This window comes from Silurus aristotelis (assembly GCF_946808225.1).
Source record: "Silurus aristotelis genome assembly, chromosome: 8".
Taxonomy (NCBI): Eukaryota; Metazoa; Chordata; class Actinopteri; order Siluriformes; family Siluridae; genus Silurus; species Silurus aristotelis.
The window spans coordinates 8,423,054-8,441,373 of record NC_139581.1 but is presented as its reverse complement, the minus strand read 5'-3'; the positions used below and the strand labels follow the sequence as shown (position 1 = coordinate 8,441,373).

The following is an 18,320-nucleotide window of genomic DNA, read 5'->3' as shown; positions in this document are numbered from 1 at the left end:
GAACATAGTTAAATCTGAGTTCCCTCACAAATGTGTTAAGTGGCAGACCATTAGTTTCTTTAGTCTCCACCTTACACTTTGAGCGCTCAATAAGACAGTCACTTTTTAATGCTAAAACATACTAAACAATGCCAAGGTTATAAACAAAGAAACTCTAGTTAGTGCAGTGTCACTGTGGCTACTTACGCCGTACATGAAATACGATTTGTAGTGCGTTGTTTTAAGCAACCTAGCGATATGGATTCTTAAGTGTTTTATTTACAGCTTCAAGAATTTCTTTTAAAAGAAGAAAACCCTAATAACTCCACATAACAACAGAGTGAATGGATGAAGGATGTTAGGAATGAAGATATTTGTTTAAGTATGCTGAAATAAGTAGAACAGTTAAGTAGAACATATTTTTAGAAAGTTTAATATTGAATGTAAAATATACACACACACTTGTATACACATCTGTATAACCCAAATGGGATCTAACAAATATTTAATTAACTATTTAATGGTTATAGTAACAATCTAATTATTTTCCATCTATTTAATTGTATTTAATACATTTAGCCCATTTTAATCGATCACTCAATTTAATCAATATAATTAAAAAGTGTATAAACTGTAATAGAATAATAAACTGCATTAATAAAAACAACAAGCAATATTATGTTTTGCATTTCTTCCCCCCTGACTGTACCGAAATTGAATCAAAGCGTGACTTAAAAACCCGAGGTACATACCGAACCATTAGTTTTATGTAGCGTAAAAAAAAACGTTTACATTGGATTTGGAATTGGATTTCTAAAGCATAAAAATAGAAAAATATCAGTCAATCTGGCTAAAATCAATACACATTTAAAACACATTCATATATAAAGAGAATTTGTGTAGTGCAACTGAATTATACTCACCAGTGGTGTAAATATGGTAAATTATTTAGTACTCAAACTTGGATAGACTAGACTGCTAGACTGTTTGCACTAGGTTGCACATGATGCACTTGATGTGGCTAGGACAACTTACTTCTACTCCTTAGGTCTATGTTGTGTTATGTAGCTCTATGCTGTTTGATGTAGCTCTATGTAGCTCCTGGGTCCTGGAGAAAGGTCTTCATTTCACTGTGAACTGTGTAAGCTACATTTGGATAAAATGAAAATTAAAGCTTCTTGACTTGAATATATTTTGAACATTATCATGACTGTTGTTTCAGTGTGCTGTGCCACTTCTCATTTTACAGCTCTACTGAATTTTCACAACCTGCGTGGATCTCAATAGCTCCAGTAATTTATCTAATAAACAGCATAAATCATAAAAAAAAAAAACTGTCCTCTTTTTAACTTCTTCTTAGACGTAAGTTGGATTCTTTCAACATACTAACTTACACAGAGGGCAATAAATATGCACACCCAATATAAGCGTGTTTGAACTATAAAAACAGAAACAGTTAACTGGGTTATGAATGTATATAAATCTGATTAGCTCTGGTGCCTCCTATGTAGTTGCCATGTACTTTCTGTTAGCTTTAATTTGGGGTATTATAAGGTTTGAATTAATTGTTTGTATCTGAAGTGGATACAAAGTCATGTTATTTCAGCTTTATTTCTATACTATATTTAAACAACAGCAAGTGTCATCTAAAATGAAAGACAAGATGGAGACGTAGTAAAATAATAAAAACACAACTATTAAATTAAAAAGATTCAATAAGACAGTAGGGGGACAGCAAAAAAAAGACCACTAATAACGTGGCAAAAACAAACAGCTATTTGGATAATGGAGACCATACAAGGACTCAAATGCTATGGTGTATAAATAGTTCAAATTTGGATGAAGTTTTGTGAAGGATATCTTTACAACCAATAGTAAAATATTTTCTTTTGGTTGCACAGGAACATCAGTAATGCCAATAAACTCAATGAATTCAATTATTTATAGATTTTATGGGTTAAATTAATTACTTCAAAACACATTTTATATCATATTCTAGCATAGATGTGTTTTACAAGCTACTTCATGTGAGTTTGGGTACATACATTCATCCTGATTATCCATCATTAAAATAATTCTTTCATAGGCATGAATGGTCCCTTACAGTTTGTATAACATATACGTCATGGCATCCATTTTGCTCCAGTCGTAAGCCATGGACATGTTAGTTCCTTGATGTTGATCTGTGCTGATGTTGTGCTGAGTTTATTGCATCCGATAAAATAAAGGCAAATTCGGTTTGGCTTCTTAGCAGCTTAGCATCATCAGTTCTGATTGTCCGGATTTTTATCCTCAGTCCTTCGGTTCATCTGTGAAGAGTTCATTTGTAGTACATGTGTAAAACTGTATGCAGGTGCAGTTGGAGTAGGCGCTGTCAGGACCTGCCAGTTTCGGCGCCTACTCTAATCGGCTATTTTAGATAATTATTTCTATCTAGCATAAACCTAAAAAAGGCCACTCTGTACACTTTCTCTTGATATGCACAATTTGTCAGTCTTCCTTCGCTCTATTAACAATAAAAAAAGGGCTCTACATTTTAAAATCAAAGTATGGGAAGTGGTTAAGGTGGACTTCTGATCAAAAGGTTGTGAGTTCAAATTCACCAATTTGAGGCATTTAAACCTCGAGCAAGGGCTTTTAACCCTCAAATACTGAGATAATTGTAAGTTGCTTTGAGTAAGGGTGTGTCCTAAATGACTGAGAACTCAACAAAAAATTATAATAAGTTCACTGAAAAAAATCACTCAAAATTATGACCATAATTTTTTTAAAAATGACCATCTGGAATGTCTGACAACAAAACTCTCCCACCCCCTTCCTCCGATCTCACATAAGTTTTGTCTGTTGTTCACAGTATATGACAGATACACTGATACAGAATCCTTTTCAATTATATAAATTATATAAATTATTTTGTCTTAACAGACAAACATTTAGTTAACATTAGGTAACTACATTAACTGGTATGGCTTTTCGAAATCTTGTCCAAAATGTGGTGAAAAGAGAAAAACGTAAATGTTTTGACTAAACGTGGCTACAAATTAAAATGCTAAACAACAATTAAATTTTTTTGGGGGAAAACAAACAAGTGAGTTGTAAAATAACTATATTGAAAATAAAATATCTTAAGGTTTCTTTCCATGAAATGGTAGAGGAGGACTGACAATTTGTTCCTGTCAACGCATGAGCTAGTCAGTAATTGTCAACCTACAAAGTACTTGTAATTTGCTCTTTATGTAGGCCTGTGTATGGAGACCCTGTAATATCTTGCATGCTCCTTCATGGTCCTGGAGGCTTAATATTTAATATCACAGCATTTATCTATAAGAATAAAACACAAATCCCTGTTTCAGTCAGTCTTTGGCTTCTCTAATTCTGTCACTTGTTTTGGGGATCTGCTGGAGCGTAGGACTTTGAGGCAGCCCCGAAGAATCTTGCGCATCCACATGATGTTCATGACGTCAAGGCAGAGGCTACAAAAGATCCAGGCGATGCGAGACCCCGGTGTGAGTCTGTAGAAGGCCTCAGTGCCATACACACTGTACATTTGGCTGTAGTAGATTGGAATGACTGCGATCCTCACCAGGAAAAAGGAGGATGCCATGGATACTCCATTAACAAGGCTGGGTTTGGAGAGCTTGTGGTAGCCCAGAACCTGAAGAAACCACCTGAAATCACATCATACAGTCATCATTACTTCAGACATCAACTTAGTCATCGGTATATACAATATATGGAAGTTTGTGGACACCTGACATAAGATTTGTATCTGCTTTTTGAAATTCCAAATCCACATTTAGTCCCTCTTTGCAGGTATAACAACCTTCACTATTCTAGGAAGAAGGTCCACTAGATTTTAAAGTGTGCTTGTGGTGATTTGTGCTTATTAATCTACAAGGGCTTTGGTAAAGTCAGGCACTGATGTGAGGAGGTCTGGGATGCAGACAATGTTGCAATTAATCCCAAAGGTGTTCAAAAAGATTAAGGTCAGTGCTCTATAGGAGGCCACTCAAGATCTTTCACTCTAACCCATGTACACCATATCTCCTTGGAGCTGTGCAAAGGGGCCCCAACTTTGTGTTTCCAATACTTTTGTCCATATAGTGTGTGTGTGTGTGTGTGTGTGTGTGTGTGTGTGTGTGTGTGTGTGTGTGTGTGTGTGAGAAGGAGAGACAACAACTACTGGTTATTTTATATTGTCATAATTTCAAATGTTGACACTTAACAGAATTTGCAAAATTTAGAACTGTGCTCTTTCATTGGTCACTGGTTCCATACAAAAAATCTTTAGCTACCATTTGGTATTTAGAGGAATAAATAGTATGAATGGTTCTAGGTAGCAAATTCTGCAATGTTCAACATGAAAAATTAATGTCAACACCACATAAAGAAAATAGTGCATAAAACCAGCCAAAATAAATGGCTAGTATAATACAGATGAATTCCAAAAAGCTACAGTGCGTTCAATCTGCCTATTTTCTGAATATACAGCATGTATTTTTAGAGAACCCTGAGTTCTCGTTTTTAAATGTCATACTTGACAGTTCGGTAAGATTGCTTCCCCTACTGTTTCAGAATGAAAGAAAAGAAAATATACCTCAATTTTGCAATTTATATAAATACACAGTATAGCAAGAAAATGGCAAAATATATCAAAACAAATTAAACATGAATAAAAAGATAAAATTGTATTAAATTTAACATTGCAAAATCACCTGTTGGGATGTTTTTTGGAAAGGTGGGATAGAAGACATGCAGACATTTGGAAAACATGCAAAACTCCATACAGACTGTAATCTGAGCTCACAGCTATATTTAGATTAAGATTTAAGAATATTCTATTCAATTTAAGAGTTTGTTAGATTTATAGTATATTCAAATATAGAGTGGATATTTTGGGAGTCTGAGTGCTTATAAGTGTGTGTGTGTGTGTGTGTGTGTGTGTGTGTGTGTGTGTGTGTGTGTGTGTGTGTGTGTGTGTGTGTGTGTGTGTGTGTGTGTGTGTGTGTGTGTGTGTGTGTGTGTGTGTTAGAATTTATATCTTGTCTTAAAACTCACCTCTGGTTTACAAAGGGGGTGGAAAATTCAGCAAGCAAACGGAAATTTGCAAAATAGGGCAATATTCCCTGACTCTAAAAAGAAAATGCGTGTTAATTGAGGTGGTGACACACTAGCATTCAAAATTCATTCTACATAATGTAAAATCTATTTTGTTGTCTACTTTATAAATTATGTCTAACCCTAGACATACAATTATAATGATTATCATTCTAATAATGCTCACAGGTTGCAGAAATTAAAAGATTTGCTTTGGAACATTCCAAAATGATTTACAAAATTGTTTACCTTTTAACAAAATGTTCCAGTAAAGTACAATTATTAATAAATTAAACAGAAATGTATACACTTATAAGAAATTTAAATGAATAACTGCAGTATACTGGATATCCATCCACCCTTTATTATTTTTTCAGACTTATTAAAATACAAAATAAATCTGAACTATGGCTAATTATTTGGCCATTCCATATTTCTCTCAAAAATCTGCCAAAATAATACAATAATTAGAGTGAAATGTGATTTAAAACTTTTTTTAAAAAACCAAATATTGTAAATGTTTTAGTAAACTAAAGCAAAAGAAAAAAATCTTTGTGAACATGGAGAACATATTTTCCTTCACAGTCATTAAGGAAAGCACTGGTGTAAAACGTTAACACTAAACAACTCCAGCACATAGGCAGTCTACAGGGAATCCCAGCCTCTTAAGTGTTTTATTTACACATGCCAGATCCAGAAAATAACTCATTGGTTACTGAGTTCTTATATAAGTTATAGTCTCTCTTTCATTTCATTACAGCTCTGATCGTATCTATAGTATTACCACAAAAAGCATTATATAAATTGGTGTTTAATCCTTATAATTTATATTGTAAGACACTTTTTTGTTTGGTCACTGGCACTACGATGCTATTATCATTAAAATACATATACACTATAATTATATTACAATGGTATGTTACAATAAGGCAAATGTACCGTTTAAAAAAATAATATAACAAAAAGTAAAAAAAAAAAAAAAAAAAAAAAGACATTTTGCAGTCAATCAGTCAAATTTCCAAACTCACCAGGACATAATAATAGGCATAAAGCGCAGCAAGGTGGTGTATGACAAAATACTTCTCTCCTATGAAATCCCAGAAGTAGATCATAAGCAGCAGATCTGAGCAGAAAACAAAGCACACTGTCTGAGCTTCATTTTAACCAAATAGCATCACGTTTCAATTATCCATACAAATCTTCTCAAATTTGGAAAGCAGCTTCGGCAACAACACATACAACAATACAAATCGTTATTTAAAATGAACCGGGGTTACATGTAGGTCCGTTCTATTTTCATTGTTACTTAAACAACACAGATTATAGTGCAAATCAGCTCATTCTCAGTCAGTCCAGTAATTGCAGTAATTAACAGTGGTGGACAAAACATGTGCTTGAGTAAAAGTAGAGATACAGCAGGTAAATTATTACTGAAAGTAGAAAGTGCTCCATTAAAACTTTTACATGAGTAAAAGTACAAAGATATTTGCCTTGTATGAGCCAAATACCCTCTTTTCAACAACTTCAAAAAATCGTGCAAATAGGGCCACGGGTGTTGTGGCAAGTAAGATTCTTCTTTCGGCTGCTCCCATTAGGAGTCACCACAGCGGCTCATCCGTCTTCATACCTTCCTGTCATACAGTCCCTCTAATAAACTTATTTATAATCTTGTCCATCTTTGTTACTCCCAATGAAAATCTGAACATCTTCAGCTCTGCTACCTCCAGCTCCACCTCCTGTCTTAAACTGAATGCCACTGTCTCTAAACCATACAAAATCGCAGGTCTCACCACAGTCCTATAAACTTTCCCTTTCACTCTTGCAGATACCCTTCTATCACAAATCACTCCTGCTATCACTCTTCTCCACCCACTCCACCCTGCCTGCACACTTTTCTTCACTTCTCTAACACACTCTTCAAACATCATAGTTCATGGAGACTCCTGTCTGTCCTCGTCCGTCAACCTGTCCATCACCACTGCAAACGGGAAAGGGCTCAGAGCCGATCCTTGATGCAATCCAAACTCCACCTTAAACCAGTCTGTTGTTCCTACTGCACACTTCACTGCTGTCACACTGTCCTTATACATGTGAGATTCTTGCATCATTAATTTCTCTCAAAATGTTCTGCTTGTTGTTGAACTGATACTGAACTGTATGTTCATGATAAGTAGATACCACCAACCGGTAATGGCGGTTCTAGCTTGAATGACGCCTGGGTAAACCACGCCATGACCCAACGTCTCCCCCATTGATTAGTTTCAGCTTTGAAAAGCTCCTCTCTGCTTCAGCTACCGTCACTGGATAAGTAAAACATATTCTCAGAGCAGTCCACAAATTTGGATACATTTCTGAAAGCTCCATTTCATGTAGAAATGTGTTTATTGCACAATGCAATACACATTACGCACAATGCACAATTTATCACTAATTAACTCTTAGAACCAAGAACCATAAAATTCCTTGGCTAATTGTAGCCATAAGATACATACAACATCGATATCCTTATATTATATGTTTTTTAAATTACCCTTTTAAGCTGCACTGGACTAGTTCAGGACCCATTCAGTACAATCACAGAAAACCTTTATGACATCACCTCAATTAAAGGTAACCAAATCAATAAGTGCTACTTTAACTACAATCCAACTAGACTAGTTGGGTTGTAATTGTAATTGTAAGTGTTTTGTTGCTACACACATGTATGACACATTGTATGATAAACTGCATACTATAAATTATAGTATAATAAATTATAGTATGGAGTTTATCATACAATGTGTCATACATGTGTGTAGCAACAAAACACTTACAATTACAATTACAGCCCAACTAGTCTAGTTGGATTGTAGTTAAAGTAGCACTTATTGATTTGGTTACCTTTAATTGAGATAATGTCAAAATCAGTCAAAGGAATGACTGATTTTAAGAAATGTAGTTGAGTTAAAAGTAGGATATTTGACTTTGAAATTTAGTGAAGTTAAAGTAAAAGTCTCCCCAAACGGAAATACTTGAGTAAAGTACAGATACGCAAAAAAACCTAGTTAAGTACAGTAACAAATTATATTTACTTTGTTACTGTCCACCACTAGTAAATAATAATATTTTTTATTGGAAATTGTATCGTAATTTTATTATGCTAAGAATTAAAAGATTAAAGAACACCAAGAAGGTGAAGGGCTGCTATCAATTAAAACCTGATGGAAACAGACATTGTCACCAGGACCTAAAGGTTCTGTTAGCCCATAAATATCGAGTGAAAAACTAACATCGTTGTACCCAAAATGCAAAAAGTTTTATAATAAAAGAGTATATAGTTAAGTATATAGTTTTATAATAAAAAAAATATAAGAACACAAATTAACTGGAGTGTAATAAATATTTATAAACAAACACATAGATAGATAGATAGATAGATAGATAGATAGATAGATAGATAGATAGATAGATAGATAGATAGATAGATAGATAGATAGATAGATAGATAGATAGAGAGATAGATAGATAGATAGATAGATAGATAGATAGATAGATAGATAGATAGATAGATAGATAGATAGATAGATAGATAGATAGATAGATAGATAGATAGATAGATAGATAGATAGATAGATAGATAGCATAACTTGAAAATCCATTGCTCAGCTTTACACATGAAAATGATCACCAACATACCAGGACACCAAAAGGTCTTAAATATACAGAATTTCAAGGACTTACAAGCACACAGATAAAACAAATAACTATCATAGCAAGAGTAAACGAGAACAAGAAGTACTGTCCACAAAAAGGAAAGAATGTGTGGAATGTAGGAGGGTATGGTGAAGGAACAGAGATGGGATCAGGGTGGATGTGACACATTGGCATACTGACCATACATCTCATACTAAACCCCACCCGAAAGCAATATATGTACTTCCAGTATGCAACATGAATCTTTCCATGAACTTCTTGCTGTTAATTAAAAAAAGTATATGCAGCAGGAAGGGTTACTATGTGGTTCTTTGAATGGAAAGGAGTTTTAGCTTCCAAAACAGGAACTCTTTTAGGGCTCCAGTGAGGGTTCCAAACTATGAAACCTTTAAGATGTCATGATTTAACATTGTTAAATACTAGCTCGGTAATATTTTGGTTTTATTCCATATTTTAAATAATATTTGTCCCTAATGGTTGTTTAATTTTTACCTGTACATGACAGCATAATGTATCTTGATTTGGATAGACCAGGTCAAAAGACATCATTTAACCTGTGGATGATGCCTTCAATATTTACATTTAAAAAGGTAAAAGTTGCTACCACTGACATTGTTAGCATTTGTTAGATCACTACACAGTTTCTGGTTCTCTTAGAAGTTTGTCCCCAACAACATTTAACATCTATAGAAATTTTTTTTAGCCGACATTTATTTTGAAGGGAAAGAGGAAATGGGCTAAATAAAAATCACTGCATGGTTTATACAATTGTTAAAGTGAAAAGCGATTATAATGTGATAAAGTACACAGTATTAGTAGTCAGACATTAAAAGCAGTGGTCATAGTCAAAATTTGTCTTATTATTGTTGAAATAGCATCTTCGATCAATCACTCTTGCTGCATTAATAACGTTAATGAAGCATTTCTACTAAAAAATTAGCCTTCAATGTGTTTAAATGTGTGAATGTGTAAAAGAAAATGTGTAGCTAGGTGGCTTTCAAACAGAAACATGAAGAATCTTGATTGAGTAATCCTATTGCAGCATGAATTATTAATGCAAGTGACAAGACATTGCAAGAAATAGATATTATTTGACACAGTAATAACCGGATGTACTGTATGAGGACTTGTAAGCCAGTCAAAAGTAATCAACTGGAACTGTCACAACCTATTTCAGGGATTAAAACCAGAAATTCACTCTTTAGGTACATCTCTAAAAGTGTTTACTGATGTAGTTTGGCATATATGTACATTATTAATATACAATATAAATACTTTACAAATATCCAGTAAAGACATGACCTGTGTTTGTGGCACAAATATATTAAATAGCTTTAAAGATCCTTACCTGAGATGAGGTAGCCTGTGGTTATGCCCACATTCAGTTTCACCAGTGTTGGATCACCCCTTGATAAGACAAGTACAACTATCAATGCACAGTTATGAACAAATTTACAATTTTTAATACAACATACATTATTTCACAATCAAACTCTTACCAAATGGTGTCTTTCTTGACAGCTTCATCAAAAATTAATATGTAGAGACAAAAAAATCCCACCACCAAAGCATGTACAGTGGAGACAGCCCTGTTTGGGATGCACGTGTGAGCGTTTAATATTATTATATGCTGCAAATAAAACATGGACATAAAATGATACTATCTTACACAAATACACATGGTTTTACATTCTTATATTACACATGCACAATAGACTAATAAAAAAAATCACCTAGAGCTCCACTCTGTCTTCTGCCTGTGTGTAAATGTGAGAAAAGCTGGAATGAGGCGCTCAGACATCCATGGACATGCAACGTGAAAGATCCACTGAGAGAGGAGGAAACTGCTGAGAAAAATCAACACCACAGGGATGCTCAGAGGCTCCATAGCCACCTCGTCCTGCAGAGAGAGGAAGTGTAAGAGAGGGACGGAGACAGCACAAAGATAGAGGAAAGAAAGCATCTATACACACCTCTATTCTGACTCCAGCATGCAGTAAATCTCTCATTTGGCTACATCATGCTTTGTGCTGTAAAAAAAAAAAGCACTATTTCCTGGTTTCAGATTTGCAGCTGGGTAAAAAGCATCACTCGTCCCACGTGCTGCCGCAGTACCTCTCTGCTGCCAAATGCCCGGCAAGGAGCTCCTTTTGCATATCTGCTGACACAGTGCTATTGGACAACCAATTCTCATAATGCTGTATACTTCTTTTACAGTGAAATGACCAATCGCTTCGGGAGATGCACGTGGAATGGAGTGGAGTACAAACAACCAGCATAATATATATTGTCAGAGGAGGAAATTTACCAGACAGGCTTAATTCTGAAGGTGATCTTAACAGTTAAATCATGCAGATTAAGTATGTTTTAATATATTCTCTTTATCCTTTACAACACTAGATTCCTTTGACACATTTCCTAAGTGTGTATTTGGTCATAATAAATTCCACAACCCTATGAGTAGTTATCATGTACACTAAAATCCCTAATTCAGTCTGAAAAAAGATCAGCTTAATCCCTGTGCTGAGTTCCTTCTTTTGTCCATGTCCATTTCCTCTGGGTTCTTTGGTTTTCTCCATCTTTCAAAAAAAAAAAAAAAAAACAGTATATGAATTGGATTGACCAAGTGTTACAGAGTGGTGTCCAATCGGGTATGTATTCCCAGCTCATACCTGTATTCGCAGGAACGGCTCCAGATTAGCAGTGAATTAAAAAGTTTCTCACTGAGTCATTGAGTCACTAAGTGTTATTGATCATTTTCTTGCCTCAAACATTATAATTAAGCTATATATTTAATTTGAATAAGTGATTTTCTTCGAGATATTCAGTGCATTGGGGAGTTTTGTTCATGTTTATACATTACAATGAATCACACTGTGTCTAAAATCACAAGTACATGTGTCATCACACAAACTAAAATGAATAAGTGATTTTGTATAAGAATCAATTTCAGACACCAAACACGTTTTTCAGCTTGTTGTACACCGACTAAATATTATTAATTATCCATTACTATTATCTACTACTAGATTAAATTGTGTATTATGTATTATTGTTCTGCTGTTTAAGCTTTGGGAATTGGGTGTTCATTGCTTAGTTCTAGATCTGCTTTTAATGATCAATAGTACACTGTTATCCTCTTTGGCTACACTTCTACCGCCTCCAGTGTCACTCATAGGGTTTCCTTAGACTCAGTGCTTGGACCACTGCCAATCATTATCTACATCTACTGACTTTCACTGCTATCCTAATGCTACACAGATGTACCTCAATGTCACATCTTTAAAAAAATCTGAAACACATCGAAATCTGTGAAAAGCAACATTCTCAAGATTAAGTGGTCTTATAACAATGCACATTGCTATAATGCAAATCTTTGTCCATGTAGCCTGTCAACCGAAAGCATATGCCAATATCTCAATAATGAGAAATAATGATAGACTGGGCAGTGATACAAGAACCAGAGTGACCTTGTCAGATTTGAACTGCCCTCAAGCAGTGTGGATTACTGCTGACAGGCGTAACACTATAGGAGTCGGGGAAAATCAAAACGCTGGACAATCTATAAAATCATCCTCTGCTTATGGCCAATGACAAGACATTTACAATTGCAAACATTAACTATACAAGCTATTATTAGCATTCCCTTACATATTTATAGAAATAGAGATCAATTACAGTGCATCCAGAGAGTATTCACAGCTTCCCTTTTTCCACATTTTGTTATGTTACAGCCTCAAAGTTCTAAAAAAACAAAGAAAACAATGACAATGTGAAAGAAGTTTGTTTAAAATCTTAGCAAACTAAATAAAATACAAAACGAAAAGAAAATCACATGTACATAAGTATTCATAGCTTTTTCCATGACACTCAACATTGAGCTCAGGTGCATCCTGTTTCCAATGATCATCTTTGAGATGGAGTCCATCTGTGGTAAATTCAGTTGATTGAACATGATTTGGAAAGGCATACACCTGTCTGTATAAGGCCCCACAGTTACAGTGCATGTCAGAGCACAAACCAAGCCACAAAGTCAAAGGAATTAAATTGTCTGTAGACCTCAGAGACAGGACTGCATCAAGGCACAGATCTGGGGAAGGGTACAAAAACATTTCTGCAGCATTGAAGGTCCCAATGAGCTCAGTGGCCTTCATCATCTGTAAATGGAAGAAATTTGGAACCACTAGGACTCTTCATGGAGCCAGCCGGCCGGCCAAACCTGGTGATCACGAGAGAAGGGCCTTAGTCAGGGAGGTGACCAAGAAACCAATGGTCATTCTGAAAGAGCTCCACTGCTTCTCTGTGGAGAGAGGAAAACCTTCTAGAAAAACAACCATCTATGCAGCACTCCACCAATCAGGCCTATATGGTAGACTGGCCTGATGGAGGTCACTCCTTAGTAAAAGGCAACTGACAGCCTGCCTGGAGTTTTCCAAAAGACACTCAGAAACAAAGATTGAACTTTTTGGCCTGAATGCCAAGAGTCATGTCTAAACGGGCACCACTCGTCTCCTGTCCAATACCATCTCAACAGTGAAGCATGGTGGTGGCAGCATCATGCTGTGGGGATGTGTTTCAGAGGCATGAACTGGGAGACCAGTCAGGATCGAGGGAAAGATGAATGCAGCAATGTACAGAGACATCCCTGATGTAAACCTGCTCCAGAGCGCTCTGGACCTCAGACTGTGGCGACGGTTCATCTTTCAACAACCCTAAGCACACAGCCAAGATAACAAAGGAGTGGCTTGAACCCGATCAAACATCTCTAGAGAGATCTGAAAATGGCTGTGCACCAACGCTCCACATCCAACTTGATGGGTTCTGCAAAGATTTATTTATTTATATATATATATATATATATATATATATATATATATATATATATATATATATATATATATATATATATATATATCTATATATATATATATATATATATATACACACAGTACAGACCAAAAGTTTGGACACCTTCTCATTCAAAGAGTTTTCTTTATTTTCATGACTATGAAAATTGTAGATTCACACTGAAGGCATCAAAACTATGAATTAACACATGTGGAATTATATATGAAATTATATACATAACAAAAAAGTGTGAAACAACTGAAAAATGTCATATTGTAGGTTCTTCAAAGTAGCCACCTTTTGCTTTGATTACTGCTTTGCACACTCTTGGCATTCTCTTGATGAGCTTCAAGAGGTAGTCACCTGAAATGGTCTTCCAACAGTCTTGAAGGAGTTCCCTGAGAGATGCTTGGCACTTGTTGGCCCTTTTGCCTTCACTCTGCGGTCCAGCTCACCCCTAAACCATCTCGATTGGGTTCAGGTCCGGTGACTGTGGAGGCCAGGTCATCTGGCGCAGCACCCTATCACTCTCCTTCTTGGTCAAATAGCCCTTGATGCCTTCAGTGTGACTCTACAATTTTCATAGTCATGAAAATAAAGAAAACTCTTTGAAAGAGAAGATGTGTCCAAACTTTTGGTCTGTACTGAATATAAAAAATTGGAAAAGATTTTAAACAAACGTCTTTCATATTGTAATCATAGGGTATTGTTTGTAAAATTTAGAGGAAAATAATGAATTTAATCAACTCTGGAATAAGGCTGTAACAAAATGTGGAAAAAGTGAAGCGCTACTTTCCAGATGCACTTTATTTGGCTAGGAACTCCTGAGATTGTTTTAAAAGCACTTGCTGTATTTAACACATACACTTATGGCATATTTATTCCAAGGCACCAAGAAAGTTAATTTGAGATTTGATTAATTTTGATGTGTTAAAATAACAACAATAATAAAAAAAGATAATCAAAAAAGGATTATTTCTATTGCACCTTCCCACTCACTGATCAGAATAAGAGGAAGGAAAATGAAAGGACTGCTTACACATGAGAATTAATCCTTTAATTTTAGTCCAACTCAACCACAACTAAAACAGGATGCCCTGCATGAAAACTAAAGAATTTGCATGGAGGAGGGTGAGGAACAATGGGGAAAAAAAGGCCAAAAAAGTACATAAGCAAAAACATGCATAAACACACACAAATACACAACTCTATATTTAACTTATTATTTATCAGATGGTTAACACTGCTTGCAAAAGACTATGTGCATTGGGGATTGACAATAACACTTTGGTCATTTTCTTAGCTGCAATGTTTTGTGATGTTTAATTATTTTTTTTAGTTACACAAAATCCAAATAAATCCAGCACCAGCCCGACTTTCGGTATTCCCACAAAAAAGCTCCATATGCTGCCTGTGCTAGAACCTGTATGATTGAATTTTAATGGCAATAAAATAGAAGCATTCCATAGACAGTCAACATGTCTGTCTTGGTTTGGCTAAATGTTGGGGGTCCACATCATTTTTTTGTAATCTTGTCCACAGATTTTTTTATTTTCAGCTGAAACTGGTTTCCCAGTGGAATGTAAAAAAAAAAAATTATAAACCATTTTAAAAATGACACTTAGTCCACACCAACATGGAAAACATGTTTTGGCCACACTAACGTTTTTTTCTCTGCCTCCTTAAAGTTTACAGTTCACACTGTAATGCAGAAATAATTACCACTGAGTGTCTGTTACATTAATTTTAGGTACGGTAATAGCCTCCATTTTTGTTTGTTTTGATGACAACAACGTTAAACCTGCATTGTGTATGATTCAGTATCACTTGTATACTATACAACCCAGACAAATAGTAAAGTATCTAATACAAACAGGCTTGTGGAGGAAATTCATGTAAAATGTACAGCAGGCAGGTGTAATTACTAACATTCATGAGCGCTCTCAAACAAATGTTTTGTTCAATCTGCAATTGCTTAGAGCATGGGTAGAGTCTTACTTATCATACTTTACCCTATTTTGAAGTCCTGAAGGTTGAGAGAGAAGATTAGAATATATATGGTTAGATTAATGAATTCAATTGTTATTGTTCTTATTCATTTAGTAAAAGACAAAATCCTCTCAGATACCAGAATACACTAATTATAATACTTAATACTACTTTCATCTTCGACCCCTAGCATATTCCTGTCTAATTTCATCATTTATTTATTTCAGTTTTGTTTTTCAGTTATGTTTTGCTTTTGACTGGGCCAATTCTCCAAACAGGGAAGTAACCCCTCTTGAGACTCCTTGAGAACATACATTTAATTTCCCTATTTTCTTCAAACAATCTATTCTTTCTCAGGTTTGAACTGCATTGTTCACAGTGTTCACAGTTAGCAAGCTAGTAAATCCTGTTTTTTTCCACTGGCTCCATCATTTTACAATTGTCGAGATCACATGATAGTTATATGCTAAAGTTTCTGATAACTGAGTTTTTGATGAAACATGAAAATTTATGGCATTAAATTGTTATTGGATTAAAAAGTTAAACTCTGCAGCATTTGCATTCACATCTGTTTATTTGATAGATGCCATTATCTAAAGTGCCTGATGTCATATACTCATATATGTCATATATGTTTTATACTAAGAAGATTCCCGAACTCTGACTTGATCTGATAAATCATCCAGCGTATTAACCCTAAAAGTAAAACATGAAATGTCTTTCTTATAAAATAAATAATTTCTTAGCTCCTCACAAGTATGTTCACATAAAGTGCTATCTTTAGAAACACACTATAATATACTGTATGTGCCTTTTAGTTTACCGAATCTTGCAACTGGTGTAATTTTCAGAAAGTTGTTCCTGGCCGTTTCCTGTTTATGGTCCCACATCCCCTGATAGCTGTGCTAAGGTTTCGGGAAGCAAAGAGGAAAAATGCAAGACTTCTGTCAGCTTCATGTTTAGGATATCCTGGAAGAAGAAAGTGTTCTGAAATCGTGGCCTTAACCTCTTACTAATTTTAGAAAATACTTTGTTTGGAAATGATGTTCTACATGTTGTGAGTAATTATTTTATATACTTTTTTAGACTTAGTTTTAGTCTAAGGTTAGTCCAATCTTGAAACATGGAAAACAATATGTGCTTTTATGTAAGATAGTTTAACAAAAACCTAAATTATTTAATTATTATAAGTGGCCTAGTTTCTTGAAACATTATATTTTCCGATTAGTATAGTAACAGTTAAAATATATGATTTTTCAGTACATTTGTTGAAAAATGGTATGGCTACTATTAGTAGTTATAAACTTAGCAAAATGTCCAAAAACTTGCATGGCTTTTCCATCTGACTTGTAATTGGAAGCAATCATGTCCAAACCTCAACCACCCAGCAGATTAACAAGAAGCCTATGTTCATGGAAGTCAAAAAGGGTCAAAATAGCTAAAAAAAAAAATTTCATGTAAAAATATTTGTCACTGCTGTAAGCACATGCAACACACAAATAAATGAATATTTATTGAACAAACACATGACGTTGTTACCTGGACCATTTGTTTATTCCAGACAAAATTGATGACCACAATATGTTCCAGAGTTGAGAACAACAGCAAAATTGTTTCACTTTATAAACTGGTTGAACAGCTATGCTTGTTAAATAAGCAAGCAGTAAGGGTTCTTGATTAAAAATCAGAAATAGCTTTATTACCAAGTATGCTTACCAGTATAATTATTTACCCATCTGTTTTTGTGCGAATAACAGATTATATGTGTAGCTACATAAGCATATATAACATTTAACATTTTATTTTTTCAACATCTGTTTCAGAGGACTGCAAACATTTTCCTAAACTAAAATATATAAGCAGCAGATCTTCAAATTGGGTAAGTTGGGAGTTAGGGCCTCCATGCACCAGACTAGTTCATCTTAAACTTCATCGAGCATTGGGTCAACAACTTGAACTGATGTTTATGCTTTTCCTCGCATTCATTCATGAACACTTTTTATAGTGTGGCAGGGCGTGTTATCCTTCTGAAAGAGGCTACTGTTATTAGGGAATACTATTGCCAGGACAGAATGTACTCAGTTTGTAACAATGGTAGTTTAGGTAGTTGGTACACATTGGAGTAACACTATTCATGAATGTCAGGACCCAAGTATTCACCCAGAGCATCACACTGCCTCCATCAGTTTGCTATGTTTCAACCTATGTATACTGGAACACCCCTTGCATTTTTTCTTTATTTATTATCTAGCTATCATTTGTCAAAGAAATTCTTTTAAAGTCACTTAGATTCTCATGCTTGGCCATTTTTCCTGCTTCCAACACATCCAAATGCTGGAGACCAGATCATGCTGGAGACAGACGTGACCAGAGCATTATGTTTCAGAGTTTGGTGTTGTGACAAATGCTTTCATGCGTTTCACTAAAACGCATGAACAATAGAAGATCGACACCTCACAGTGTAAACTCTTTAAAAAAATCCAAGATGAAGAAAAAACAGATTAGAATCACACCATCTCCTTGAAAAAAAAAAGGTTTTTTTTAAAGGAATATAAATAAAATTTAAATTAAATAAGAAGCCTGCTGGTTCGATGCGTCACTGGATACAGGAACAATTGTATACTTCAAGAGTACAAAGCAGGAGAGTTGGAGATCTAATCTCCCCACCCCAGCAAAAAAAAAAAAAAAAAAAAAAAAAAAAAAAAAAAAAGATG

General features: G+C 34.9%; 2 protein-coding genes across 2 annotated transcripts in view; one reads left to right on the top strand and one right to left on the bottom strand.

The window, feature by feature from the left end:
- LOC310729533 (NACHT, LRR and PYD domains-containing protein 3-like) overlaps positions 1–18,320 on the top strand; it is a 191,808-nt gene that overhangs the window by 120,894 nt on the left and 52,594 nt on the right. The gene's annotated exons all lie outside the window — the stretch shown is intronic.
- Positions 1,575–11,473, bottom strand: LOC310729675 (TLC domain-containing protein 4-B-like). Its single transcript, XM_083548140.1, has 7 exons — positions 10,743–11,473; positions 10,503–10,669; positions 10,269–10,358; positions 10,118–10,176; positions 6,105–6,199; positions 5,038–5,111; positions 1,575–3,647 (listed from the first exon to the last, which is right to left on the bottom strand). Exons 1-7 carry the CDS (start codon positions 10,776–10,778, stop codon positions 3,329–3,331), a joined length of 840 nt encoding a protein of 279 aa, XP_083404266.1. The 5' UTR covers positions 10,779–11,473; the 3' UTR covers positions 1,575–3,328.